Source organism: Cebidichthys violaceus, unplaced genomic scaffold (genome assembly GCF_023349555.1).
Source record: "Cebidichthys violaceus isolate CVI_PGR_0920_01 unplaced genomic scaffold, fCebVio1.0.p SCAF_89, whole genome shotgun sequence".
NCBI lineage: Eukaryota > Metazoa > Chordata > Actinopteri > Perciformes > Stichaeidae > Cebidichthys > Cebidichthys violaceus.
Window position 1 is genome coordinate 156665 of NW_027176974.1, and position 27875 is coordinate 184539.

Genomic DNA, 27875 nt, shown 5'->3' on the forward strand with positions numbered 1-27875 from the left:
TAATTGTTAAAAAGTGGTTCCTACTGATGGCGACCGAAGGCCAAGAATCGGATGTTAACATTATGTCCAAAATTATGTAACGATCACTGTGCTAACATTGCAGACTGGACCTTCTCCTACATATCTATAATACAGTATGTTTCTGTTGTGTTTCTCCACAGAGACGATTCGTTAATCCAGAACCTGTGTGGATGTTTAGGCGACGGGCCAAAAGTTGATAATTTATGACTGTTTGTTGAGCTTGTTTAATCATCCAATCATCCCCCCGATGAAGATTTATAGCAGAGCTCCGTTTTATGAGGGGAAACGTTCTGCACTGTGTTGAGGAAAAAAGGCCAAAGGTTCAGAAAACAAACTGGAACGAGCAATAAATTCACTTCCTCTTACACTGAGAACACGATGCAGAGCAGTCATTATCTTGAGATAGACTTTATATATATATATATATATATATTTCTATAGACTTTCATCTTTCCGACGGTACTTGAACACATCATGTGTGACGAATGCTTCACTCAGAAAAAGTAACCAAAACAAAACTTAAAATTTTAAGATTTCATCGAAAAACATTTTATTCTACATGTCTCATGTCAAAAACTTGCCTCAAATAAACCGCTTGAACTAAACAGATTCTGCAAAAACATTAAATTCTGAGCTTCTCAACACAACTATGAAGGCATGATTGACTCTCCTGAGACCAACAGTCATGTGACAACAAATCAGAGAAACTTGGACTGAACTTCAGGCTGCTGAACACAGAGCAGAGAGGAGAGGCTGGAAGTAAAGGTTGTAAAAACAGTTCAATATATTTATAGCACGTGGAGCCTCCGTTGTTTTCCCCCAACATAGGTAACACTTGTGGACACTTCGAAAAATGTTGAATATATAGATTCCATTGTTTTCCAATTTTTGTAAAAGAAATTATCAAAGAAATTCTACTTGTGTCTTTTATAGATTTAAAAGATGTAAACTGCAGTTTTACTGCACTAAAGACATTTTTGAGTCCTCTCTTCTTCTAGTCATGGTTGTTCTGTTTCCACAGAGGTGCAGGTCTTTATATTGAAGTGAAAAATGAGACCACAGAGAGAAAAATGTGACAGGAACAAAAAACACCCCAAAGCTGCAGTGGGGCTCAAAAGGTTAATCAACGCGGTACAAACATTTAAAAACCCCTTAAAATAAAAACACATCCAGCGTGACGTACTTTGTCTCAGCAGCGTCTTCCTCCACCTTTTTGTCCCCCGTCTCCTCGTTGTTGGCGGAGGTCTTCCCTGAGGACTCATTGAGGCCATCCATCCAATCGGAGACCTTCTTGAGGGCTCCCTCCACGGTGGACACCAGCGTCTGGACGGCCTCCAGCTCCTCCGGCGCCGGGTAGATGCCGGCGTGCTTGGCCATGACGTGACGGTCGTCGTTCGCAAACGATCGGAACGACCTCTGGGGAAAAAGAGAGAGACACAATAATGTTGTTTATTAAATTAATTTCTTTCATTTCAGGCACGTTTTCACTTCCAGCTGACGCTCATATGAATCACACAGACGGAGCAGGTGGAGGTTCAGATGGAAGCTCAAGGACAGTCAGAGAGGAAACTAAATGGACTTCTGCAGGAATTAAACCCGAGGCCTCTGCGACCTCCGTCCGCCTCATCAGTGTCATCGATCGGCATAAATGTCATCGGTGAGCTCGCACTACCTAAAGAGCCTGTACTTCTTAAAGCAAAACACCGGAAAACAAGTATTAAAGACTAAAGAAGGAACAACGATATTAGTTATTCATATTTTTGGAGTTTCTGCTTTATCAGGGTCAGAATTGATTGAGAGGGTTTTCATGTAATAACAAACAAACAACTGTTTGGAGCCAAACGATGAAACATCAGAACAATAAAACCTAACAGAGTAATTCACAAAAGCATTACAGATTCTGTTAAATGTGGTCCAGAGAACTTTCTTCCACCAATACCTTCTTACTTTTACTCTTCTCTTAAGTAAGAGGACATTTTACGAGTGTTTGAAACATCTTGTCATCACACATTTTAGGAATGAATATCATTTAATGAAATTGAAAAACATCCCATTAACACTACAGAAAGCCGGCTTCTGAATGGCTTCAATACTCAACTGCTTTTAGATTTTCCTGTAACACCAGTAAGGTGCATCAGTTTCACTCCTGCTGAAAGTATTCTTCTTCTGACAGCGTTTTTTTGTTTGTTTGCACACGGCACAACAGCCATCCATATATGGGGTTTAAAGGGCATTACCTACGTTAATAACAAAATAATAAAATAAAGAGAAACATTTAAGAGAACGTTGCTGCATTAAGCCCAATGTGTTGCAGTAATATGCCACTTGTTCGAAACGGCTGAACAATAAATTCAAACAATAAATTCAAACTCAAAGCAACAGTTTTCATAACTCACTATGGCAACAAAAAATTAATTAAAGTAAGTCCATCTCCAGAATTACTAATGCCGACATTATTAAACAGTTCATTATGTTCCCATTGAGATGTATGTCTGCCAGCTACATATATGAATTAGTAAACACCGGGCCCCGACAGCGCCCCCGAGGAATCTCAGCCCACCCCGGGGGCTAATGGACTGAGACCCCACGGGAACGCCGCCAGAACCCGGCGCCCGGCCACGACCGACACCCGCACCAGGCCACAACAGCAAAAGGGCACTCCACCAAGCACCAAAGACAGCCTCTGTCATCGTCACTCTGTTTAACTGCAGAGAAACTAATCCTACATGTGTTGACGGTGAACTCGCAGCAGGAAGCAGCAGACGAAATCCAGAGCAAAATATAGATTTTCTTTCTTTCTTTATTCAACAACTGCTGCTGTTTTTCTCTCTGTCGACTTCCTCGCTCAAGACATTCTGGTGCAAAACGCAGGAGCTTGTTTTTTTGTGTGTTTTTTCCGGGTTTCATCATGACAGCGACACCTGAAGCGACCTGATGCTGCTGCCAATCTCTCCGTGTGGCCTAGATACCGCCGCCGTTACTTACCATTAACATTTATGACATGTACTTAAGAGGGATGGAGCCTCTGTGAGGGGGGGGGGGGGGGTGAGAAGAGAAGAAGAAACGGGCCGATGTGCTGAATGAGCTTGAGCATCAAACCATGCTTTCGGTCCAAGGTTAAACTGTTATATCTCTCTCAATCATCCCATCCTCTCTCTCTCTTTCCCCCTTCCTCTTCATCTCCCATCCTCTCTCTCTTCTACTTTCCTCTTCATCTCCCATCCTCTCTCTCTCTTCTCCCATCCTCTCTCTTCCACCTTCATTTCCCATCCTCTTTCTCTCTCATCTCCCATCCTCTCTCTCTCTTTCCCCCCTTCCTCTTCATCTCCCATCCTCTCTCTCTTCCACTTTCCTCTTCATCTCCCATCCTCTCTCTCTCTTCTCCCATCCTCTCTCTTCCACCTTCCTCTTCATCTCCCATCCTCTTTCTCTCTCATCTCCCATCCTCTCTCTCTCTTTTCCCCCTTCCTCTTCATCTCCCATCCTCTCTCTCATCCACCTTCCTCTTCCTCCACTTTCTCCCGTGAAAGCAAACCCTCATTATGGTGAGTTATTTATGATGGCGCTTTAATAATTCATGGCCACGAGTCTCGGGTGGAGGTGGGGGTGGGGGGGTTGCTGGAGTTGTGAGGGTCATTCATCACGACCTCGCTAATCTCTCGCCGAACTGTGTGTGTGTGTGTGTGTGTACGGGGGGGGGGGGGGGGGGGGGGGTATTCAAGGCAGCGTCAACAACCGCGACACAACAAAACGCACACTGTAACGAGATCTAAATGAAAGATTAAAGACTTCCACCCCCCACCCCCCCACCCCCCCTACAGTGATTGTGTATCGGGTCCCTTTTTTTAATTTGTTACCTACAACACGGACGTGTGTTTTCGGACCCTTCGTCACAAATTACGAGATAACGACATTCATTCCGTCTTTAATTAATTCCACTGCGGGGTTTTTGTCGGCAAATGCCATTTACTTAAATCTTGACGTGCTCATCACAAATAATTCCTTTCACATTTTCCTTTTTTTTCTTCCCGGAAGGTTCTATGTGTGACACACACACACACACACACACACACACACACACACACACACACACACACACACACACACACACACACACAGCAGCTCGTTTACAGAATATATGAAAACGTGCCGAGCATCTGTGAAGGCAACTGACAACACACATTTCAAAATGACATCATGACATTATGTTCTCTTAAAAATGATTCATCTCCATCCGTGTGCCTAAGAATAACATGCATCATGATATAAAGGAATATAATATTATTATTATTATATATAATATATACATTACATTATATAATATATGTATAAATATTAGGGGTGTAACGGTTCACAAAATTCTCGGTTCGGTTCAATACGATACAGTGGAGCCACGGTTCGGTACAGCATAAAAGCAGAAATGCCAAATCCTTGCTGGTGAGACTCTCAAGTAGTCTTTCATAATGAAAGGTCGTGTTTGATACTTAAGATCTTCTCTAAAATCTTCCTCTATAAACTCAAACAGACACATTTCCTGGAAAGTTTTAAAAGTTTTATTTTTCAGACTTAGTTACAGCGCTGCGGGTCTTGCTCTAGCTCTCTCACCTCATATTCACATTAAAATCAACACTTACACATACAAATTTACTAGATTATGGGTCCATAAATGTGGTCAACACACGTCTCTCACTTGTTCCCTCAGTGTCGTTGTTGTCTGTTCTCACTCGTAGCTCTGCTGAAGTCTCTGTCCTACTGGAGAGCAATCCATGTGTTGTTCCTTTATAGTTTGTGTGTTACCTTGTTGTACAGAACAAAACAAACATTAATAAGAAAAGGAAAGTCCTCCGTTTCGTGTCCCGCTCCGTAAGTCTGATATCTCCGCTGGTCACACCGCTCACTAATCGCTCCATTAACAGCTGTTTCCTCCGCAATAAAGCAGACTTCAACTGAACAGCAGCTGCTAGAAAAGACAACACGGTCAGCAACACCTGTAATCAGTTCTCCATGTTGAATTAACCTGGTAGGTGATCGGTAATCAAGACTGTTGTTGTTTGTGAACATCCGGTCACGTGATAGGAGCGTTGCGAATCAGGGAAGGACATCACGTTACGTCGGGTGGGTAGCCATGTTTGAGCGCAGTGGCTCCACCAATTTCAGCTATATATTTTTTTTCAAAAGCAATTTAATCTTATTCAAACGTATTGTTCGGTTCATAATGCGTACCGAACTGTGAGCCCCGTACCGAACGGTTCAATACGAATACGTGTATCGTTACACCCCTAATAAAAAAAACAACAACAAACATATATATATATATATATATATATATATATATATATATATATATATATATTACAGCTACAGTTTATGAAGCCTAAAATAGTTTTCATCGGTCAGAAAAATACCATCACCAGCAATGGCTAGAAAACACACAGCGTAAACAAACAGACATTCATTGGACACTCACCATGTCCAGGCAGTGGGGGTGGGGGGGTCTAGGTGAGGACCAGGGTCCCGGTACTCCACCTCTTCATGCAGTCGGATGTCTCTCGGCTGTCGGCCTCTCGGTCAGAGTTTCACTGTAGGAAGGAAATAAAAAACAAAGAAAAATTCCTGTAAGAAAATTGTTCTGAACTTTTTATTTCTCTATTATTAATATTATTAACATTCAGAGGAAACACGTCAGGCCCCCAAGAAGACCACCATTTTATATTACTGCTAAACGGTGGAACTACAACTTCCATGTTCGTCACCACAAATATTTTTTCCCATAGATGTACTGTATATTGAGAAAAAGACGTCTGTAACTCAGCGGATAATTGAAATTTTGTTAAGTGAATCAACTTCTGATTAGTAACACTTGAAAATGCCCTTATTTAAATCAATAGGTCCTAAAAGGTGTAAAATGCATTAATTGCTGAATCCAGAGTTAATTCATGAGAACGAGGCTGGACCGAGGGCTGGGAGGCGGGGCTAAAGGAAATGCTAGTGAGCATGCTCTATGGATCCAGCGGTGCCGAAGATTACCGGAAAGATCGAGATTTAATGTGAATTTTAATACGTGAAAGTCCACTGCCTCCGACGCCGTATCCGGTTCTCTTCATACATCCGTGACACGCGTTTATGTGACGCCTTCCTTTGGCGACGCAGCTTTAACCTTTTTGTATTTGTTGCCTATAATGACGGTGATCCCCCGATTTAAAGCTTATTCTAAACTGCTCTGAATGAGCGTCACCTAAAATGCTTGAAATGTGAGGATGCATTATCGAAGGCTGAAATGATAACAACCAATTGTGCTTCATAACACTTTCACGTTTTCTTGTAAACTAAAGTATTGTATCAGTATTGTTTTCAGTTTGTTCACCCGACAAACTTCATCCTGATGATGTGACCAAACTCCAAAACATTCTCACAATTATGTTAAACTGTTCATGTTTCTTTTTGTAATTAACGGCACTAATGATCATGTGACCCATCCTTATTTAAAAGGTAGATAAATCTGTATCCATGTGTCATATACATCTCAGTGGAAGTCACTCAGCTTTGTGTTTCTCTGTGTTGACTTAAAGATTTTACTGAACAGATGCTTCCTGTTTAAAATGGGACATTTACAAAAAAACGTCTTATCCTGATTAAAACTGCAGCCTTCAACAATACTCTGTTTTTGAGTCTGATGCCACTGTGAAATTGTTTTAACGTTATCTGGCCACATTAATTACATTACGGTGAATATGTTCCCCACTGTTAAATGCATTAGATGAAGACTGTTTTTGCCACACAAGGTCAAAATGCTGATGAGATGTGAGTCGATTAGATTCTCCGTCATCTTGAGCCAACTGCGGCTCATTGTTACAATCGTGTGTTTTAGAAATAAAACTGTTCTGAAGAGGAAAAATGGTGTTGATCAATACAGCAGTGCAATTACTGAGGCCAGCTGCTGAGCTTTCTGCTTTTTCAAATAGACCCCTCGTTCAAGCTCCCGGCCTCTTTTTTTTGGAACACAAAAAAAATAAATATAAAAACTCTCCCCAAACAGCAGAACTTCAAAGCGCTTACAACTGCTCAATAATGGAGGATGTTGCTACGTGAGAGAGAGAGAGAGACCGGAGGAGTCAACACATGAATGCTAACGAGACGCGTTCTCACACCGACGGTGAGAGAGGAGAGGGTTTGATGATGCATCATCACCTCTTCACATCTCTTCATTGACTGTCGATGACTGCGGAGGAGGAAGAGGAGGTAGGTGATGTGGAGGCAGATCGAGGGCGACATGTCGTAAGACACCTTGACACACATGCAGCCTTGAAATAATAATTTAAAAAAATAACCCGAAGGACGCAAACATCTCACTCATTTGGACCGGACATTAAAACAGACTTTACTCAGTACAAAAGTCTAAAGAATTCGGAGGTTGACGTTTCCAATGCAGCTGAATGCTAAACCAGGAAAAAACACACAAGGACAAAGAAGAGCAATAATATTTGTCAGACAAAATTACCAACCGGATATGTGACCGCGGTGTAATCACCTCCGGTTCTGCCGAGTGAAGCCGATGTTTCATGTGTCAAAGATGCATTCTCTCTAGTGACCATCAGGGGGCGACTCCTCTGGTTGTATAGAAGTCTATGAGAAAATGATTCTACTTCTCTCTTGATTTATTACCTCAGTAAACATTGTAAACATGAGTTTATGGTCTCAATCTCTAGTTTCAAGTCTTCTTCAATACAGCATGATGTTCATTTAGTAAATTATGGTCCATTTAGAGTCAAACAGACCATAAAGGGCGGGGTATGCTTTAGGGGCAGGGCTACACAGTGATTGACAGGTCTCTACCAAAGACGTATATGGCATCTCTATACGTCACTCCTCCTCAGTCACAATATGGTCACTTCCTGTTCATCGTTACCAAAAAAAAATGACGACGGCCATATTCCAAGACGGCGACTGCGAACTCAAGGCTTCAAAACATGTCCGCAAACCAATTGGTGACGTCACCATGACTACATCCACTTCCTGTGAATGCGAACTCTCCTGATGTGTGAAAGAGAAACTTCATCTGGACAGAGTTCATATGAGAAAACACAGCTATCGATTACTTTACTTGTAGGCCAACGGAAGTGACAAGTTAGTCTACAAAATAAATTCTGATCTAAATGGATTAACTGGGTTGTAGGCAGATAAAAAAAACACACATTACTGTGGTCGTATCTCATTTTTAAAGCTGCACATATACTGTATTTTAAATCACTTCTGTTCCTGCAGGACATGATACAAGATATCAGCTGCTCCAACCAAAAAAAAATTCAATTTTGGAGAATAAACTACAAAGCAAAAACCGTGATCCTAAATCATTTTCACTTTTAATTCATCTTAATTAAATCCTTCTGCAGGCCAGAGGCCACATTTTACAATTTAAAAACGTGCCCAACATGTGAATCAGTCGATTAGTCTACAATCAGATCTTAAACACCAACACACGGTGACTTTTTGGCTCACTGATAGACTTAGATAGAATAGAATTAAAAGAAGATTGTGATACTTGACTCGTTGGACCAGCTCTCTCTTCTCGTCTGTACGACAAGACGTTCAGGTGAGATTTAAAATCCAAATACACTACATAAACCCCATCCACGTCGACTCATTTTCTAATAACCTTTCATCTCCCTGAGGGGGGGGGGGGGATTAAACGGAGATAATTAAGAATACAGTGATGACTTTTTAAGGGCGTTGACGGCGCAGCAGAAGCAGCAGATGGCAAGCTCAGCGTGCAACGAAAAAGACAATGCTGATTTAAAAAAAAAAAAAGATGATTAAATAAAGAAACCAGAGAGTGAGAAGCAGGGATGTGTTTTTAAATATAGACTTTCTACACGACTTTCAGCACACATCATGAGACAATAAGTGAGAGACTCTCCACAACTTCACATCTTCAAGTGGGAAACAAAAAACATACCTCGTCGGAGCTCTTCAATTTTTATTTAAACCAAACAGCAATTAACGTCATTAAACTCCGGTCGCAGACGAATGTTTGGAACGATAAAGCAGCGAGAACTGAGTGAGGTTCATTAGAGTTTAGTGACGTGTTGCAGATGTCGGGCTTTGAAGAGCACGGAGCCCTCGTTGGGTATCAGGAGCGGTCGCATAGAGCTGCATGAGCTGGGTATGAACTCAGTAAAATTATATTGAAGATTATCCCATTCAAGTGAATGTCTTAGGAACGCCTTGATGGGATTTCTTCACATTTTTGCCACAAAACCTCCACATCACTTTCACAGAACACATTTTTATCTTTCTGCCCCGTAACTCAAGGATCAATGTGCTAATTATTGGACGTAATTCTAGCTTGAAATGTTTTGACCGTGTTGCCGGTTCAATGATGATCGCCCGATCCTTCATCCCAACCTTTTAATCATACCTGCAAACTCATCCTGGGGGCCTGCTCCCCCGGGACACTTTTATTTTAAATATGTAGTTTATTAGTAGTTTAATTATCTGTAGTTTGTATTATATCTGTGGAAAGGGCTCTGAACAAGAGAGTAGGATGCAAAGTGAAGCACTCTCACCAGTCTAACAGACCATGTAAGAGATTGCCAGTAATTACGAGGGAAAGTATGAATGATGCTTTCAGAACAACAAACAAAAACAATGTTTGACTCGTGCAACAGAAGCACATAGCTTCTTTATAATCCCCCCCCCTTCCCTCTCTAATGCCTCTCCCGTCCCCCGGCCTCCATCTTCAGGAAGGTGAGATGAACTGTTATTCCGGGGCCGTGTTTATTTAGGTCGTTTTCACTACGGGGAACTATTTTCATGAGCTGGCTTTTTATGTTCACACAGGACTTCCTCACATAATAACCCCCCCCCCCCCCCGTGCAATCCTGGGAGCTCGCACCGGGCGGGATGGGAAGTAAAAAAGGCCTTGTTCTCTGTTACAAAGCTTTTGTGACGAACATTTGATCCAACAACACAAGGTGCTGCAGATTCTCTCGTAATAATAACAATCCACATTTTTCTGGGGCAATCACATTTCTCAAAGTACTGAGTACTCAAAGCTCCAAAATCATAAGAAAATTGGTAGTTTTATATGAAATCTAAACAGGACGGCAGGTGAGTGAAGCTGCTTGCTGAAGGATAACAGGTAACAAGATATACTGTGACTGAAATGGAGACACTTTTTGTTAAATTACCCCGTTTATGAAGCGGTATGAAGTGGACTCACTCGACTGACTCAAACATGACGGCGTTACCAGCAGGTTCATTGTGTGTGTGTGTGTGTGTGTGAGTGAGTGTGTGTGAGTGTGCGAGAGAGAGAGAGACAGAGAGAGAGAGTGGGTGAGTGAGTGAGTGAGTGAGTGAGCGAGAGAGAGAGAGAGAGAGAGAGAGTGTGTGTGAGAGTGTGTGTGTGTGTGTGTGTGTGTGTGTGTGTGTGTGTGTGTGTGTGTGTGCAGATATCAGGGAATTAAGATTCAGGATGTGTGTCACATTTCTGCAGAGAAAGAATATTATTGTGTGGAGTTCTGTTAAAAAAAACTATAACTATAGTTAAAAAAAAAAACAATATTACACGTATACTTTACATTCATCATTCAGACAGTTCTATCCAGAGCAACTTAAATGTGGTGATTATTTATAGATTAGTCTTTTGTTCGCCACCTTCCAACAAAGACAAAAAGCTTGTGATTAAAGACCAGGTCACATGATTTTGAACGTTTACCATCAGATATTAACATCAGCTTTTATCAAACATATGATGTACTACTATTACTACTATGATATAAACATATTTGTGTATAAATCATCCAAGATTCGGTCAAAAACGTTCATTAATAATTGCAAACGCAGCATCTTTAACGGTTGAAGGACGGGAGCGAAGAAACAAAAAAAATCACAAGGTGAGGGGGAGGGGGGGTTACTTGATAAATTACAGACATGGCAGATTTGCAAAAAGACTCTTATTCATTACAAATCACTAAAGGACCTCAGGTTGTTCTAGTCCTCGGGGCTAAAGGGTCTTTTCACACCTGAATGTCTGAACCAGGGTCCACGTTATGTCTTTACATTGTACACATTTAATCCAGTTAGTTTTAGTTTCTTATTGAAGTCAGATCTTTTTATGACAATCCTACGTCATGTCCTCATCGCCTACGTCCTGTCCTCATCACCTACGTCCTGTCCTCATCGCCTATGTCCTGTCCTCATTACCTCATCACCTACGTCCTGTCCTCATCACCTACGTCCTGTCCTCATCACCTCATCACCTACGTCCTGTTCTCATCACCTCATCGCCTACGTCCTGTCCTCATCACCTATGTCCTGTCCTCATCACCTACGTCCTGTCCTCATTACCTCATCGCCTACGTCCTGTCCTCATCACCTACGTTCTGTCCTCATCACATACGTCCTGTCCTCACCTACGTCATGTCCTCATCACCTCTGTCCTGTTTTCATCACCTCATCACCTATGTCCTGTCCTCATCGCCTACGTCGTGTCCTCATCACCTACGTCCTGTCCTCATCACATACGTCCTGTCCTCACCTACGTCCTGTCCTCATCACCTACGTCCTGTCCTCATCGCCTATGTCCTGTCCTCATTACCTCATCACCTACGTCCTGTCCTCATCACCTACGTCCTGTCCTCATCACCTCATCACCTACGTCCTGTTCTCATCACCTCATCGCCTACGTCCTGTCCTCATCACCTATGTCCTGTCCTCATCACCTACGTCCTGTCCTCATTACCTCATCGCCTACGTCCTGTCCTCATCACCTACGTTCTGTCCTCATCACATACGTCCTGTCCTCACCTACGTCCTGTCCTCATCACCTCTGTCCTGTTTTCATCACCTCATCACCTATGTCCTGTCCTCATCGCCTACGTCGTGTCCTCATCACCTACGTCCTGTCCTCATCACATACGTCCTGTCCTCACCTACGTCCTGTCCTCATCACCTCTGTCCTGTCCTCATTACCTCATCACCTACGTCCTGTCCTCATCACCTCATCACCTACGTCCTGTTCTCATCACCTCATCGCCTACGTCCTGTCCTCATCTCCTACGTCCTGTCTCACCTACGTCCTGTCCTCATCGCCTACGTCCTGTCCTCATTACCGCATCACCTACGTCCTGTTCTCATCACCTCATCGCCTACGTCCTGTTCTCATCACCTACGTCCTGTCCTCATCACCTACGTCCTGTCTCACCTACGTCCTGTTCTCATCACCTACGTCCTGTCCTCATCGCCTACGTCCTGTCCTCATTACCTCATCACTTACGTCCTGTCCTCATCACCTCATCACCTACGTCCTGTTCTCATCACCTCATCGCCTACGTCCTGTCCTCACCTACGTCCTGTCCTCATCACCTACGTCCTGTCCTCATCACCTCATCACCTATGTCCTGTCCTCATCACCTACGTCCTGTCCTCATCGCCTACGTCCTGTCCTCATTACCTCATCGCCTACGTCCTGTTCTCATCACCTACGTCCTGTCCTCATCACCTACGTCCTGTCTCACCTACGTCCTGTTCTCATCACCTACGTCCTGTCCTCATCGCCTACGTCCTGTCCTCATTACCCTCATTACCTCATCACTTACGTCCTGTCCTCATCACCTCATCACCTACGTCCTGTTCTCATCACCTCATCGCCTACGTCCTGTCCTCACCTACGTCCTGTCCTCATCACCTACGTCCTGTCCTCATCACCTCATCACCTATGTCCTGTCCTCATCACCTACGTCCTGTCCTCATCGCCTACGTCCTGTCCTCATTACCTCATCACCTACGTCCTGTCCTCATCACCTCATCACCTATGTCCTGTCCTTATCACCTACGTCCTGTCCTCATCACCTACGTCCTGTCCTCATCACCTACGTCCTGTCCTCATCTCCTACGTCCTGTCCTCATCGCCTACGTTCTGTCCTTATCACCTCATCGCCTACGTCCTGTCCTCATCACCTCATCGCCTACGTCCTGTCCTCATTACCTACGTCCTGTCTCACCTACGTCCTGTCCTCATCGCCTACGTTCTGTCCTTATCACCTCATCACCTATGTCCTGCCCTTATCACCTACGTCCTGTCCTCATCACCTACGTCCTGTCCTCATCACCTACGTCCTGTCCTCATCTCCTACGTCCTGCCTCACCTACGTCCTGTCCTCATCACCTACGTCCTGTCTCACCTACGTCCTGTCCTCATCACCTACGTCCTGTCCTCATCACCTCATCACCTATGTCCTGTCCTTATCACCTACGTCCTGTCGTCATCACCTACGTCCTGTCCTCATCACCTACGTCCTGTCCTCATCTCCTACGTCCTGTCCTCATCGCCTACGTTCTGTCCTTATCACCTCATCGCCTACGTCCTGTCCTCATCACCTCATCGCCTACGCACTGTCCTCATTACCTACGTCCTGTCTCACCTACGTCCTGTCCTCATCGCCTACGTCCTGTCCTCATTACCTCATCACTTAAGTCCTGTCCTCATCACCTCCGTCCTGTTCTCATCACCTCATCGCCTACGTCCTGTCCTCATCGCCTACGTCCTGTCCTCATCACCTCATCACCTAAGTCCTGTCCTCATCACCTATGTCCTGTCCTCATCGCCTACGTCCTGTCCTCATTACCTCATCACCTACGTCCTGTCCTCATCACCTCATCACCTACGTCCTGTTCTCATCACCTCATCGCCTACGTCCTGTCTCACCTACGTCCTGTCCTCATCACCTACGTCCTGTCTCACCTACGTCCTGTCCTCATCGCCTACGTCCTGTCCTCATCACCTACGTCCTGTCTCACCTACGTCCTGTCGTCATCACCTACGTCCTGTCTCACCTACGTCCTGTCCTCATCGCCTACGTCCTGTCCTCATCACCTCATCACCTAAGTCCTGTCCTCATCACCTATGTCCTGTCCTCATCGCCTACGTCCTGTCCTCATTACCTCATCACCTACGTCCTGTCCTCATCACCTCATCACCTACGTCCTGTTCTCATCACCTCATCGCCTACGTTCTGTCCTCATCACCTACGTCCTGTCTCACCTACGTCCTGTCCTCATCGCCTACGTCCTGTCCTCATCACCTACGTCCTGTCTCACCTACGTCCTGTCGTCATCACCTACGTCCTGTCTCACCTACGTCCTGTCCTCATCGCCTACGTCCTGTCCTCATCACCTCATCACCTACGTCCTGTCCTCATCACCTCATCACCTATGTCCTGTCCTTATCACCTACGTCCTGTCCTCATCGCCTACGTCCTGTCCTCATCGCCTACGTCCTGTCCTCATCGCCTACGTCCTGTCCTCATCACCTACGTCCTGTCCTCATCGCCTATGTCCTGTCCTCATCGCCTATGTCCTGTCCTCATCACCTACGTCCTGTCCTCATTGCCTACGTCCTGTCCTCATCACCTACGTTATACATGCAGCTGATAGATTTGTATATCCTTAGAAGAAACCCCACAGAAACTCTCTTGTAATATCTCTGCTACATGTTACTGGTGACCAGTGTGCACAGACTCTGCTTCTTCAGACATCTTGCCTTGAGCGCACACGCGCCACGTTTAGCTCCGCTTGGAGAACACTGACGGATTGTTCTTAGTGGAGGATGTTGAAGGGAGGTCAGGAGAGTAAGAACTACTTCTGGTGCACCAGAACAAAGTGAGCCTTGAAGTGATCTGCTGACCTCCGGGTCCTGATGTATTTCGAGGGAGCTGTAACTCCGGCACATTAGAACATATTTCATTGGCTGCACAAATTCCCTGTGATCTCCTCGCAGAGCCGGAGAGATATCCGACTCTCTGCTGCAGAGCCCATAAAACTGACTACAGACTACAAGGGTTATATAAGTGAGAGCCACAGCTGGCGGGGGGGGGGGGGGGCTGCAGAGGAAAAAGACACACAGGAAGAAGGCTGGTACCTTTAAAAATACCGTAGTAATTTCTCAGCATACTCTGATTTTTACAGCCTGATCCTGAGCAGCAGCAGCTGAGGAGACGTGAAGCTCAAATCCAACCTTCCTGAGACTGCAATTTAATCTTTACATTCTGTTTATTAGTGTGGAATTAAAACCATTTTTTTAGAGCAGCGTGGGACACAAAGATGTGATTTAGTAGAGGAGAAATAAAAAGCCTGAAAGATTGGCGGTGAGTAAAAGTGAAATGTGTGATCAACAGCCGCTACTCTCTCTCTGATCTGCACGTGTTTTCTGCACATTTGGTTTTCTGTAGAAAGTGATAATTGGAGGCCGGCGGCTCTGACCATCAGGCGCCACGGAGGCGGCTGAAGCAGAACTGCGAAGGTGACGGACGCCTGCTCTAACGAGCCGATCAGCTATTAACCAAAGGGCCATTTTTTTGTGGTTTACACTTCTTCTATTAACAAGCTTACACCGCTATCGCTCTATATATTTAGCTGTTTTCAAAATAGCGAAGGCTAGAAATGTTTTTATGGCAAAATTGGGGATAACGGCACACACTCTGGTACAAACGAAAATTTGAATAAAGGAATTCAGAGGGTAAGATATTGAGTTTTTATTATTTATTATCTGGTTTGAATACACCTGGCTACATTCTTTTGAAAGTATTGTCTGTTGTTTTATTTAACACGTGTATCTGAGCACATTCGTGGATGAGTGAATGTACGGTGTGATCTCTGTTCCAGGTGTCTGAGCGTTGTGTTGTGTGATGCAGCAGCTTGGAGTCCAAGACACATTTCCACGTGGAACAATAAAGTAAATCTTATCCGTCTCATCTTCTACTAGGATCGTTAGTAGAAAACAACTTCTGTTTCCTGTGGATACCAAACAAGTGCTGATGGTCGCTGCTACTTCCAGCCTCTCCTCTCTGCTCTGTGTTCAGCAGCCTGAAGTTCAGTCAAAGTTTCACAGATTGTTTTGACATGTGACTGATGGTCTCAGAAGAATCAATCATGGCTTCATAGTTGCGTTGAGGAACTCAGAATTTTTTTACAGAATCTGATTACTTCAAACGGTTTATTTGTAACAAGATTTTAAAAGAGACTTGTAGAATAAAATGTTTTAGAATTTTAAGCTTTGTTTCGGTTGCTTTTTCTGACGGAAGCGTTTCGTCACACGTGATGTGTTCAAGGATCGTTGGAAAGATGAAAATGTGACGATTACTACAGTTTGTGGCTGTGATAAACAGTTTAGGCTATTGTTTTAAAGACAATTTTTAATCCCGCTTGCAGGTTTTAAACCAGGAAACGTAAGAGTAAAACTTTATAGTTTTAAGCACCCAGCTGGGTGACGCACACACACACACACACACACACACAGGGTTCCAGCAAACACAACTGCTTTGTTATGAAACAGCAGCTTCAGTGTGTGTTTTTTCCATGGGAGGATTAGACCTTCATTAATGCATTAATGGATCAGCGGGCCTGAAAACATCCTAGTAAGCACAGCACTCTCATCCCTGTCTGCTACTAAAAGCTGCAGCAGTGTGTGTTTGTGTGTGTGTCAAATTCTGGACATTTTGTGTTGTAGTAGTTTTTGTGTATCAGATGTGTGTTGAGGGGATGCAGTTTGTTGTTGATCCCAGAATAGATCCTCAGTTAAGGAATAAATATAAAGAACTAACCTGGTGGCTTCAGCTCAGAATGTAGAATCAGCAGTTTGTTTGTTTTCTGAGGCCGGATTAGGACGAACATGGCCGGTCATTACAAACGGAGAGAATTATTTTTAAAATCTGGAAGCACTGACTTATTGATGACTGATAGAATTAGGTATCGGAGGAATGTTGAAACACAATCTAGTATTACATCAGCTTCCCTGTGCTTTACGGGATGTTAACTCCCAGTTTAGTTTTTCTTGTTTAAAGTGTGATGGGGAACGTTTTACACATTCCCTGTTGGGTTGTGAACACCTGCTGAACTCATGTAACCCAAAACTAGAACAATTCAGAATCAGCGTTTTTTTGGAACTGAATCAGACATTTTGGAGGATTTTAGCTTCTTAAAAAGCTGAACTCATCAAAGTTTGTACATCAACAATGGATCAAACCATTCGCTTTGATGTGCAACATTTCAGTACGCCTCATGACCCAAAACTGAACAAAAATAGGTTATTAATATAATAGTATTAATAACACTCACACACCCGACACAGAACTTCTAGAGCACGAGATACCCAAAAGATTTGGGGAGAGACCGCAACGAGACCACAGATGTTTGTGTCTCTCTTTCAGAAGCGTCACAAATGGGTGCCATGTTCTTTTTTTCTGAGTTAAAATTTGACATGGTCGCATGCATGATGATAATTTATATTGCTGGTGTGTACGTAACGAGAGGAAAACATTATGAAAGAATCTATTTATCTGTTACCGTGTTTATAAAATAAAGCGGTCTATAACTGATTATTCAAAAAGACACCTACGTCCTGTCCTCATCACCTCATCACCTGCGTCCTGTTCTCATCACCTCATCGCCTATGTCCTGTCCTCATCGCTTACGTCCTGTCCACATCACCTACGTCCTGTTCTCATCACCTCATCGCCTACGTCCTGTCCTCATCACCTCATCGCCTACGTCCTGTCCTCATCGCTTACGTCCTGTCCTCATCACCTACGTCCTGTCCTCATCACCTCATCGCCTACGTCCTGTCCTCAACACCTCATCGCCTACGTCCTGTCCTCATCGCTTACGTCCTGTCCTCATCGCCTACGCCCTGTCCTCATCACCTCATCGCCTGTGAGGAATTTTAAGTTTTAAAGCATTCCTAGTGCTGGATATTATGTGTCACAGTGTGTTTACTTAGGAAGTGTTAAACCAAGGAGTGTGGTCATTGAATGTATATTGAGTCTGTGATGGGGGTTTGAGGAATGTCAGAAGGTGTAAATCTGCGGGGGAAGTGGGTAGTTCACAGAGGTGTCTGCCCAGGACAATGGGTCAGGATCCAAGGAGGAGCTCATTGGACTTCAGCCAATCGTGGAGCTGATCGATAGGTTGAGGAATGTAACTCTGGGGGGGCAAAGGAGCTGTTTGTCCCCTGAGAGAATCAGACTTCCTTCGTACCATGGGGCAGATACATCAATCTGTCCTGTGGTATGAACGGGGTCTCATATTTCTTGAAATATTTGACTATCGGTAGTGTAATTTGGTTTGTGATTGTTTTGGCTTCTGTTAACAATATTAAATACTTTTGATTTTGACCTGGACCTGCTGACTCCTGCCCTGCTTGCTGATGAAACAAAGAGTGCGAAGGGGGGCTGCTGCTTCTTCTCCTCAGTGGCCTTCTTCTCCACTATGGCCTTCTTCCTCTCTGTTTGAGAAATTTCTGAACATTACAATTTGGTGATCCCGACGTGATTTCTTGGAAGAACTGGGAGAGGGCTGAGGGGACGTGGATCGGTGGACACTTTTCGCGGAGGTGTCCGACAGTCTGCGTTTCTGAGAACTGGCTGCTGGGAGAAGCTGCAGGAGGCCGGTGAAGTATAATAACTTGAAATCTATTGTGATGAGACTAGTTACGGCTAAAGCCGCATTGTGATATTTGATTGTAGTCCAGCAAGAGTACAGCTTAGCTGTGTTAATGGCTTATTGTGTATGGACATAAGTAGCGTGTTGTTGTGTTGTTGAAATTGCATTGTAAAGGAGATTATGGTGATTAAGTAAGGCGTGAATTAATTGGTTGTACTGGAGGCTGCAGGCTCTGGTGTCTAACCTTATATATTTAGATAAAAGAGGAGATTATGAGAAATAACTGGTACGTTGGTGAAAGGCCAAGGTCCGGTCTAGTGAAATAGAGTGTGTGGATTTGGCAGGCTATTGAAGTAAAAGAACAATTGATAGCGTGATTAATTGGAGGAGGCTCATGGTTGTGGTAGCATGGCCTGTTGTGTTTGCACAAATTCATGCTCGTGGCAGCATGGCCTCTTGGGATAGCCCAGAGGAGGTTTGTTTAGCCTAGCTTTTGTGCTAGCTGCAGCCATGTGGTTGCCGTTAGCCTAGCCTAGCCTGTTGTGTTAGCTACAAAGCCCATGTCTTTCTAAAAATGTAGAAGAAGAAAAGAAACAACTCCGCCAACTAGCGGACAGGAGGAGTAATTGCTTGATAGTTACAGAAAACTCCATTACCCAGAAACCCTAGGGGCAATTACATAGAACTACAAAAAGTATGTTATCCAGTGGATCAGAAAGGAAATTACAATAGAGTGATTCTAGAGTGATTTCTTATTTTTGAATTTTCATTGTTTTATGATTTCATTTTTAATTCTATAATCCATCATTTTTCAGTTTTTTTGATTTATCAATTTTAAGTTTTGGCCTACGAAAAATTAAATCAACTTGGAGTGTGTTTGGAGCACAGAAAAAGGTGAAGCAGATAAAAATGAAATGATGTCCAAGAGGGAAAGAAAGAAATGTTTAAAGTGGACTGGAAAGCAAATGATATGTGGAGAGAAAGGAATGCAGGAGCAGAAAGGGGGGTGTCACACACACACACACACACACACACACACACACACATCTAAGAATTGGATTGTAAATTTTATCTTTACATGAGACAACGTTGTACTCAACTATAGATTAGCGAAGATGTATTCTAACGTTTACTGCTGATCTTTGGGTAGTTTTTGTTTTGTTTCGTTTGTTTTTTAGTTGAGGTACATGGTCAGTGGATCCTGATCTGGGGACTCCGCTTTGCTGCCATACGCTCCCCAGGCACAAACATCATGAACGACACCCACCACTCAACACTCGAGGATGAAGAAGACAAACGAGACTCATTCAAGATCTACAGTGTCGGCCCTGACTGAAGGCTTTCCGCCATCTATGAGCCTGGAAAACATCACACAAGAAAGTTGTGTGAGATGGACAGAGAAGTTTAGTCAGCACAGGCACTAGGATGCCCAGCTGATAATGTATCAGGTCATGAGAGAGGAAGCTGAAAGAGGGGCAGAGACTTTGAGACTTTGACACACACCAACTGGAGACTTTGGTTGCCATAAATGTGGCCGCTTGGACATTGGAGAAGAGGCTGCTCATTCTCCATGGAGCAAGAAGTGGTGGGAGGGATCGACAATCAGCCATCAGACTGAGGAGGGGCAGCAGGCAAGCGGAGTGGACCCTGGTGATGGACCAACGACGAGCACACACATTACAACACAGAGGGTGAGTTAACTTTAGATTCTTTAGATGACAAACTTGTACATGCAATACACACATTGGAAATTAGACAAACACCACTCACGCCCACATAGCACATGTATTCAAATGAAATTGAAGGATTTAGGAAGTTGAAGGTCAGAGGAAGTATGATTTAGAGAAGGGATAGAAGTGGAAATGTTCTAATGGTAGAATGAGAGTTTATTGGAAGAAATACTGCTGTTGTCTCTGTTTCTGTCTCCCACACAATCTGAGTTGTTTAAGACATTCTGGTACGAGGCCCAGGAATGGTGTGGAAGGACATCTCGGACCGGCAGCAAGTCAGACTCAATTCACCACCATTGGATGACGATGAAACATCGAGAACTATGTGGCCTCAGAGGCACAATGTGTTGTCTACTGTTTTTAACATGTCAATTGTAACACCTATTCTGCTTACACATCATGATGACACCTATGTGTAAGGAATGATCCTTTTCCCTCCATAGCTTGTACTTATTTCAGAAATGCTACACTAGAACTGTTAGAATACTTTTAAACGTATTTGTCTCATGGATTGTTAATGCAGATGTTCAAGTGGACTCCTGCAGAGATTAATTAACACTTAGTGAAGCAAATATACAGGGCAACCAGTTATGAGTAGATGATGCATTGATAGATACAACTGTTTAATAAACTCACTCTGAAGAGTGAGTTAGGGGGGAATTGTGAGGAATTTTAAATTTTAAAGCATTCCTAGTGCTGGATATTATGTGTCACAGTGTGTTTACTTAGGAAGTGTTAAACCAAGGAGTGTGGTCATTGAATGTATATTGAGTCTGTGATGGGGGTTTGAGGAATGTCAGAAGGTGTAAATGTGCGGGGGAAGTGGGTAGTTCACAGAGGTGTCTGCCCAGGACAATGGGTCAGGATCCAAGGAGGAGCTCATTGGACTTCAGCCAATCGTGGAGCTGATCGATAGGTTGAGGAATGTAACTCTGGGGGGGCAAAGGAGCTGTTTGTCCCCTGAGAGAATCAGACTTCCTTCGTACCATGGGGCAGATACATCAATCTGTCCTGTGGTATGAACGGGGTCTCATATTTCTTGAAATATTTGACTATCGGTAGTGTAATTTGGTTTGTGATTGTTTTGGCTTCTGTTAACAATATTAAATACTTTTGATTTTGACCTGGACCTGCTGACTCCTGCCCTGCTTGCTGATGAAACAAAGAGTGCGAAGGGGGGCTGCTGCTTCTTCTCCTCAGTGGCCTTCTTCTCCACTATGGCCTTCTTCCTCTCTGTTTGAGAAATTTCTGAACATTACACGCCTACGTCCTGTCCTCATCGCTTACGTCCTGTCCTCATCACCTACGTCCTGTCCTCATCACCTCATCGCCTACGTCCTGTCCTCAACACCTCATCGCCTACGTCCTGTCCTCATCGCTTACGTCCTGTCCTCATCGCCTACGCCCTGTCCTCATCACCTCATCGCCTACGTCCTGTCCTCATCGCTTACGTCCTGTCCTCATCACCTACGTCCTGTCCTCATCACCTCATCGCCTACGTCCTGTCCTCATCACCTACGTCCTGTCCTCATTTCATTGAGACAAGATCTTTCACTTCGGTAAAAATACTAACACCAGGATTTAAATAAACACTGTTACAGCTAAAAGTTCTGCATTCAAAATATAACTTCAGTAAAAGTATGTCAGTATATAATCAAGATGTACCTTAAGTATAAAAGTACTCACTATGGAGCCAAAAGGGCTCTTTAAGTGCTACATTATGGTAAATGGACGTTATAGTAGGACTGTATAGAACCTCTCTAGTCCCTCAAAGTGCTTTTACACTTCATGTCACTCACACACACACACACACTCACACACACACTCACATTCACATTCACACTTTGATGGCAGAGATGACCATGAAATACTCTTTCATTCCCCATCAACACCGGAGCAACTTGGGGTTAAGCGTCTTGCTCAAGGACACATCGACAATCTTTAGATTGGAAGACGACCCGCTCTGCCTCTGAGTCACAGGCGCTTTATGACTCCATACTATGTTATCATTTTAAATGATTATCACTGAAGCAGTACCATGTAAGATGCTTCTTTAAAGGCTGCAATTGAGCTCATTTAATTCATGTTTTTTAAACTGTAGGGTGGTTTGATTTACTGCATATCAATGCATTTTATTTCATATACTCACTACAAATAAATGTACAGAAGTTAGAGAGGTGAACAGGGCGTAGCATTTAGCAGCTGAAGAGACTCTCTGGAGCTGGTGGAAACTTAAGACAAAGCTCAAAGACAGAGAATGAGATTACATTGATCAGGTGACTCTATATCCAGTATTTCCCCTACCTTTATATTAGGGGATGCCCCGCCCCCCCCCCCCAAAGGCACCCTCCACCCCCCCTTGAAGGTCAAGTTAATTTTGTTTAATTTATTTTCTATATAGCGTCAGATCACACCAGAAGTCATTTAAGGTTAACTTTCCTATAGAACAGGTCTATACCTTGTTATTTTAACAACAAACTAAATAGCCTTATGTTATTTATCGTATTTACAGACGGCATGTCAGTTATATCTCTACATGGTCGAGCGTTTATAATTCTCCTCTGCTCTCTGTACCGAGCACGGCGGAGTTCCGCCCCAATGCGCGCGCACACACAGGTGAGCACACTTCCACCAGCGGACAGAGAGCACGTGTCAGAAAAGATGTCGCGTAGTGGTGTAACGGATCACCCCTCTCGGTTCGGATCACTTGTGAACCACGGATCAATTGAGTATTTTTTAAACAGTTTAATCATCATAGTGTGTAATAAAGTTTTACTGCTGCTGTTCCTTTTCAAGTAAAAAGTGGACAATGTAGATATTTTCATCTTTTTGAAAAAAAATGTAAAGTTGTAGATCAGTTCACAGTAATGTAAACATTATTGGAGTGTATTTGAATGACATAACCTGATAGGAAGTAAACATAGACCCAAGTTGTTGCCTAGCAGTTCAGTTCAGTTGAAACAGTGGAAGCTAGCTCACTGACTGTTTTTCTTTCAATATTGATCAGAGGAAGAGGGTATCAACATACCTCATGTTGCACTTTAACTTAACAGAATTGAGTATTCTTGAATGTTTTATTTTTATTTATTTATTTAATTTTGTTTCAAATTGGACATCTTAAAATTTTTAGTTTTTATGTAAGACTAAAGCCCAAAGTTCTTTGCTTTAAGTGTTCTTGAAGTTCTTTAATTAAGAAATGGAAAGCAAAGTTATATTTGTCTCCTCCCCTTTTCTTTGCTGATCTGAAAAAATATACGAACCGTGACTCAAGAACTGTGATCCGAACCGGACCGTGAAGTTTGTGATCCGTTGCACCCCTAATGTCGCGTCAACCACCTGAAAAGCAGACAACAATATCTGCGTTTTTTAACCTCTTCAACTCCGACCGCCTCCCCTTCCGTTCTGACCGCTTGCTCACGCAAACTACGTCATTAAAGATGGCCGTGTTTGGTATCCCAGCATGCACGAAATCCTCATCTTTGCAAAGAAAACATCGATTTCCTTTTATTTCTTATGGATTTTTCACAAGAGGAGCCCAAACACACACTGTCCAAAGTCGCCATAACCGCTGCAAGTCGGGTCTTGCAGCATTTCGACGGCAAAAGATACAGTACAGACCCGACTTTACTAGTGAATGTACTAGCGGATGTTACCATGGAACTAGGGCCTTCAGGAAAGGCAAGTACAAACCTAACAGGTCTTCCATATAAGCATTCAACCAACCTCATCATAATTTTCACTTTTCATGTGTGTTTTTTTTCTGATGATTCATTAGGGTGTGTTTGTGTCTAAAATGAATTTGGCAATCATAATGACGCCGGTTTTCAATATTGCACTATGTTAGCATCTAGCTAAGCTTTGTGTGTTCACTGACAGTAATGTATTGAAGCCAGGAGACTAAGATATCTCTACCGTGCCCTGAAAAACGTGGATTTGCTCCGTTATTATTTGACTGCATTTCATTAGTATCAGCTAGCGATAAGTTTAGGCTTGTCACACCCCTCATCTTGAGGAGACTTCAGGCATTCTAACAATATGTTGCATGTGCAAATTGAGCTTTCCTGGGGGCGTATAAAGTCACGCGTAACTGAGCCAACTGCATACTCGGCCGTGCGCTATTACGCACAGCAAGTCTGCTATTACAGATACCACGTCTTCGATCATATATACTTAGTTTTTGCAATTTACAATGGCTAAAAATAAAAGGAAAATAATATAATATCAAAATGTATAGGAATAAACACCTTTAGTGTGTCAGAATATCATTTGGTTACCATGTGTCCATTTGTTTCTCCAAATTTCTTTATAGAGCTCCGCCTGGATCTTTTCATGAATAAAACACTGTAGAATGGTAATACTTTGTCCTATCTTCTTCAAATTTGAGGCAGGTGTCCACAGATAGTGTAGTAGCAGCCCTATACTGTCCTTTACCTGTACAGATACAGCCACAGGCAGTTATTTATACTGAAAGATACTTTTTTATTTTAGACAGACACAAATCTTAAATTTTTACTGACTTCAAAGGCCCACTGCTCTGGTTCTGTATGACCTAAATGTTTTGTGACACTTTCACAAGGAACTTTAGGGGGTTTTCTTACTGGAAAGACCTCATTGATGCATATAGTCAGAGTGGTTCAGAAGCTACAGACATTTTAATTTGAGTATGTCATTTTAGGCGTTTTTGCTCCAAAAGTAGGGGGGGAGTGGAAGAGGTTAAAAGAAACACATGAAGCTGCTAAATGCTACGCTATGTTCACCTCTTTAACTTCTGTACATTTATTTGTAATGAGTATATGATTCCTTTAAGTGTTTGTGTCGGTGTCCTCCCCCCCAAGCTGTAAACCTAGGGGAAACACTGGTATCTCTTCCATTGCTGTGAATACAAACAAAGATGGTGCAGGATTTCTTTCTCAACCTCCAAGTTAGTTTAGCAAATACGTTTTTTTTCCATCTTTAAAGTTGCTAATTAAGACTTCCTTCGGGTATTTTAAACATTTCTTACCAAACAAACTGTCACCTCCTGCAGTGATGTTTAACAGTAAACTAATCAATCTGCCAGTCAATGAGCCACAAATAAAGGTTTTTCTGTGAAGACAAAGGAGAGTCAATCTCCTCTGTGGATATCGTCGTGAAGAACAAATGGATCCTCCGGTCGCCTCATCTCCCAGATATATAAAACGCTTTTGTATCGACGAAGACTCAAACCAGGATTCCTGCCAGGAAATTATGAGGAAGAACAGAGAGCTGAGAGAGCCGCCGTCTTCCTCCAGACCGACTTTATTATTCTGGTACACAAAAAGCTGCTTGCCTTGCATTTTTATTGCCTACCGTACTATCTTCTTTATTATCCCAATTCTCTTTGAAAAGCACTTTTGACTCGTCCGCCCTGGAAAGTTTTACACTCGTTTATACATGCAGATTAAGTTTACATTAATGCAGATTAAGTTTACATTAATCAGATTAAGTTAATATTAGACAGATGAAATTAATATTAGTCAGATTAAGTTTACATTAATGTAGATTAAGTTTACATTAATCAGATTAAGTTTACATTAATACAGATTAAGTTTACATTAATGCAGATTAAGTTTACATTAACCAGATTAAGTTTAGATTAATACAGATTAAGTTTACATTAATCTGACTAAATTTACATTAATGAAGATTAAGTTTACATGAATTTGATTAAGTTTACATTAATGCAGATTAAGTTGACATTAATCAGATTAAGTTTACATTAATCAGATTAACTTTACATTAATCAGATTAAGTTTACATTAATGCAGATTAAGTTTACATTAATCAGATTAAGTTAATATTAGTCAGATTAAGTTTACATGAATCTGATTAAATTTACATTAATGCAAATTAAGTTTACATTAATGCAGATTAAGTTTACATTAACCAGATTAAGTTTAGATTAATACAGATTAAATTTACATTAATCTGACTAAATTTACATTAATGAAGATTAAATTTACATGAATTTGATTAAGTTTACATGAATTAGATTAAGTTTACATGAATTTGATTAAGTTGACATTAATCAGATTAACTTTACATTAATCAGATTAACTTTACATTAATCTACATGTGGGTGTGTTTCTGTTCACAACTGACAATTGGAACCTCTGTGTCTAACGACTAATCATGGACTCTCTGCAGGTTTGTTGACCGTTTTCAAATGCTTGCTTTGCAGATTGTTATTCAATTTTTTATAGATTTACGTCACCATCTTAAGCATGTTGGTTTTCCAGTAATATCTACACACATATTTCTGTGTACATTCACGAGTGCAAGTAACTTTTAAAAATGACATGCACCAAATTTATTTTCTCTGCACCGTTTTCACTGAACCATTTGGTTTTTAACGCCAAAGAAATCCAACATGGAGAGCTATGTTGTTTTTTGTTAATGGCAGTTCAAATATGAGGCAATCATCACTATTATTAGGTAATTTGAGCCGACTTTCCATTTAATTTCCTCAAAAACTGTAAAGTGAAATAACTTCACAGACTGAATTACGTCCTCTGAAGGAAAAAATATTTATTTAATTCATTAGTTAAACATTGAGTAATTTAAAATATGTTATAAGATTGTTCGTGGGGACTTTCTCTGAGAAGTAATGTGGAATGAAAAGTACTTTGATTTGTATGGTTATAGGAGTATTTAAGTAAACAGTTTCATCATATTAAGACGTCTTTGGAGAAGTCACATATCTAACAAGATGTATTTAGTTTATGATTTTATTTATGACATTTTTTGCTGAAATGAGAGTCTTTCTTGGGACTTTTTGGGTACTCTGAGTACCGGTACCATACCAGCACTAATAGATGGACCAGGTTTTAAATAGTGTTTCCTCTTTTTGTGCCACAACGTTGCGTGAAAATACGTGCGGCATAAAAGCATGTGAGAAGTGTGAATTGCGTGAGTCTCACAGCCTCGTCACAACATCTCTTCCGTACCGGGGTCACGTGCACGGCTCTAATCTCTTGTGCACGCTAGTATTTCGAGGCCGTGGGGTATAAAAAAGCAGTTTGTGAGCTTTTGAAAACTTGCTATTGATGTGAAGTCCATCAAGTCTGCGTTCTTTGTCGAATTTTAAAGAGTTTGGAAATACATTTTTGTGAAATTAATGGGAACCAATAGTTGCCTGGAAATGTAAAATATTCAAAAGCATTCTGGTTTAAAGAATGTTCAGCTGTGATGTTAAATGATCTGTATTAAATGTGATAAAACCAGGAAAACCCAGATATGATCCATAAAGAGGAGTTCATTCTTCAGTCATAATTCTTCAGCCATAATACTGCACAACTAAGTACAACTAATAATATAAAAAATAATAACTTAAAAAGTGATTGTTCTCTGCCAGTATTCAGTAAAACATGTGTTTCTAGTCTCTGATATCTGATAATGTTTCTCTGTAAACAACCAATCAGTGTTTAAACCAACAGGAGGAGAGCTAGTAACTTTAGCAGCACCGCTAACGGCTAACCAACGGAGGTTCATTTCAGTTACATTATGATGCCTTCAGGCTCTGCTCAGTGAACATGAGTACTGGCTGAAGGTGAATTATAGTTATCATGATGTGTTCACATGTAATCTGTAAAATGTAGTTTTGGTGATAAACTTGAAGAAATCCAGTAGTTTGAAGGAGATGTTTTCACATGAATATAAAATAGATATTAG

The 27875-nt window shown here is 42.2% G+C and overlaps 2 protein-coding genes across 4 annotated transcripts in view; one reads left to right on the plus strand and one right to left on the minus strand.

Annotated features, from left to right (window-relative positions):
* LOC137866715 (spermatid perinuclear RNA-binding protein-like) overlaps nt 1-27875 on the minus strand; it is a 93013-nt gene that overhangs the window by 46038 nt on the left and 19100 nt on the right. For all 3 annotated transcript variants that reach the window (XM_068702783.1, XM_068702785.1, XM_068702784.1), the window contains exons 2-3: nt 5489-5600; nt 1205-1437 (exon numbers count right to left, since the gene is read on the minus strand). In XM_068702783.1, coding sequence (XP_068558884.1) covers nt 1205-1437; nt 5489-5491 — 236 coding nt within the window. In that variant the 5' untranslated portion in view covers nt 5492-5600. The remainder of the gene's footprint in view (nt 1-1204; nt 1438-5488; nt 5601-27875) is intronic.
* On the plus strand, nt 12833-19792 carry LOC137866716 (putative proline-rich protein 21). Its single transcript, XM_068702787.1, has 2 exons — nt 12833-13595; nt 19635-19792. The coding sequence occupies exons 1-2, from the start codon at nt 12833-12835 to the stop codon at nt 19790-19792; spliced, it is 921 nt and encodes a 306-aa protein (XP_068558888.1).

Excerpts from the sequence above, each read along its gene's own strand:
- LOC137866716 (XM_068702787.1), top strand. The coding sequence starts at position 12,833 with ATGTCCTGTCCTTATCACCTACGTCCTGTCCTCATCACCTACGTCCTG. Across the intron at positions 13,596-19,634 it reads CACCTCATCACCTAAGTCCT|TTGAGGTACATGGTCAGTGG; the intron begins GTCCTCATCACC and ends TTTGTTTTTTAG.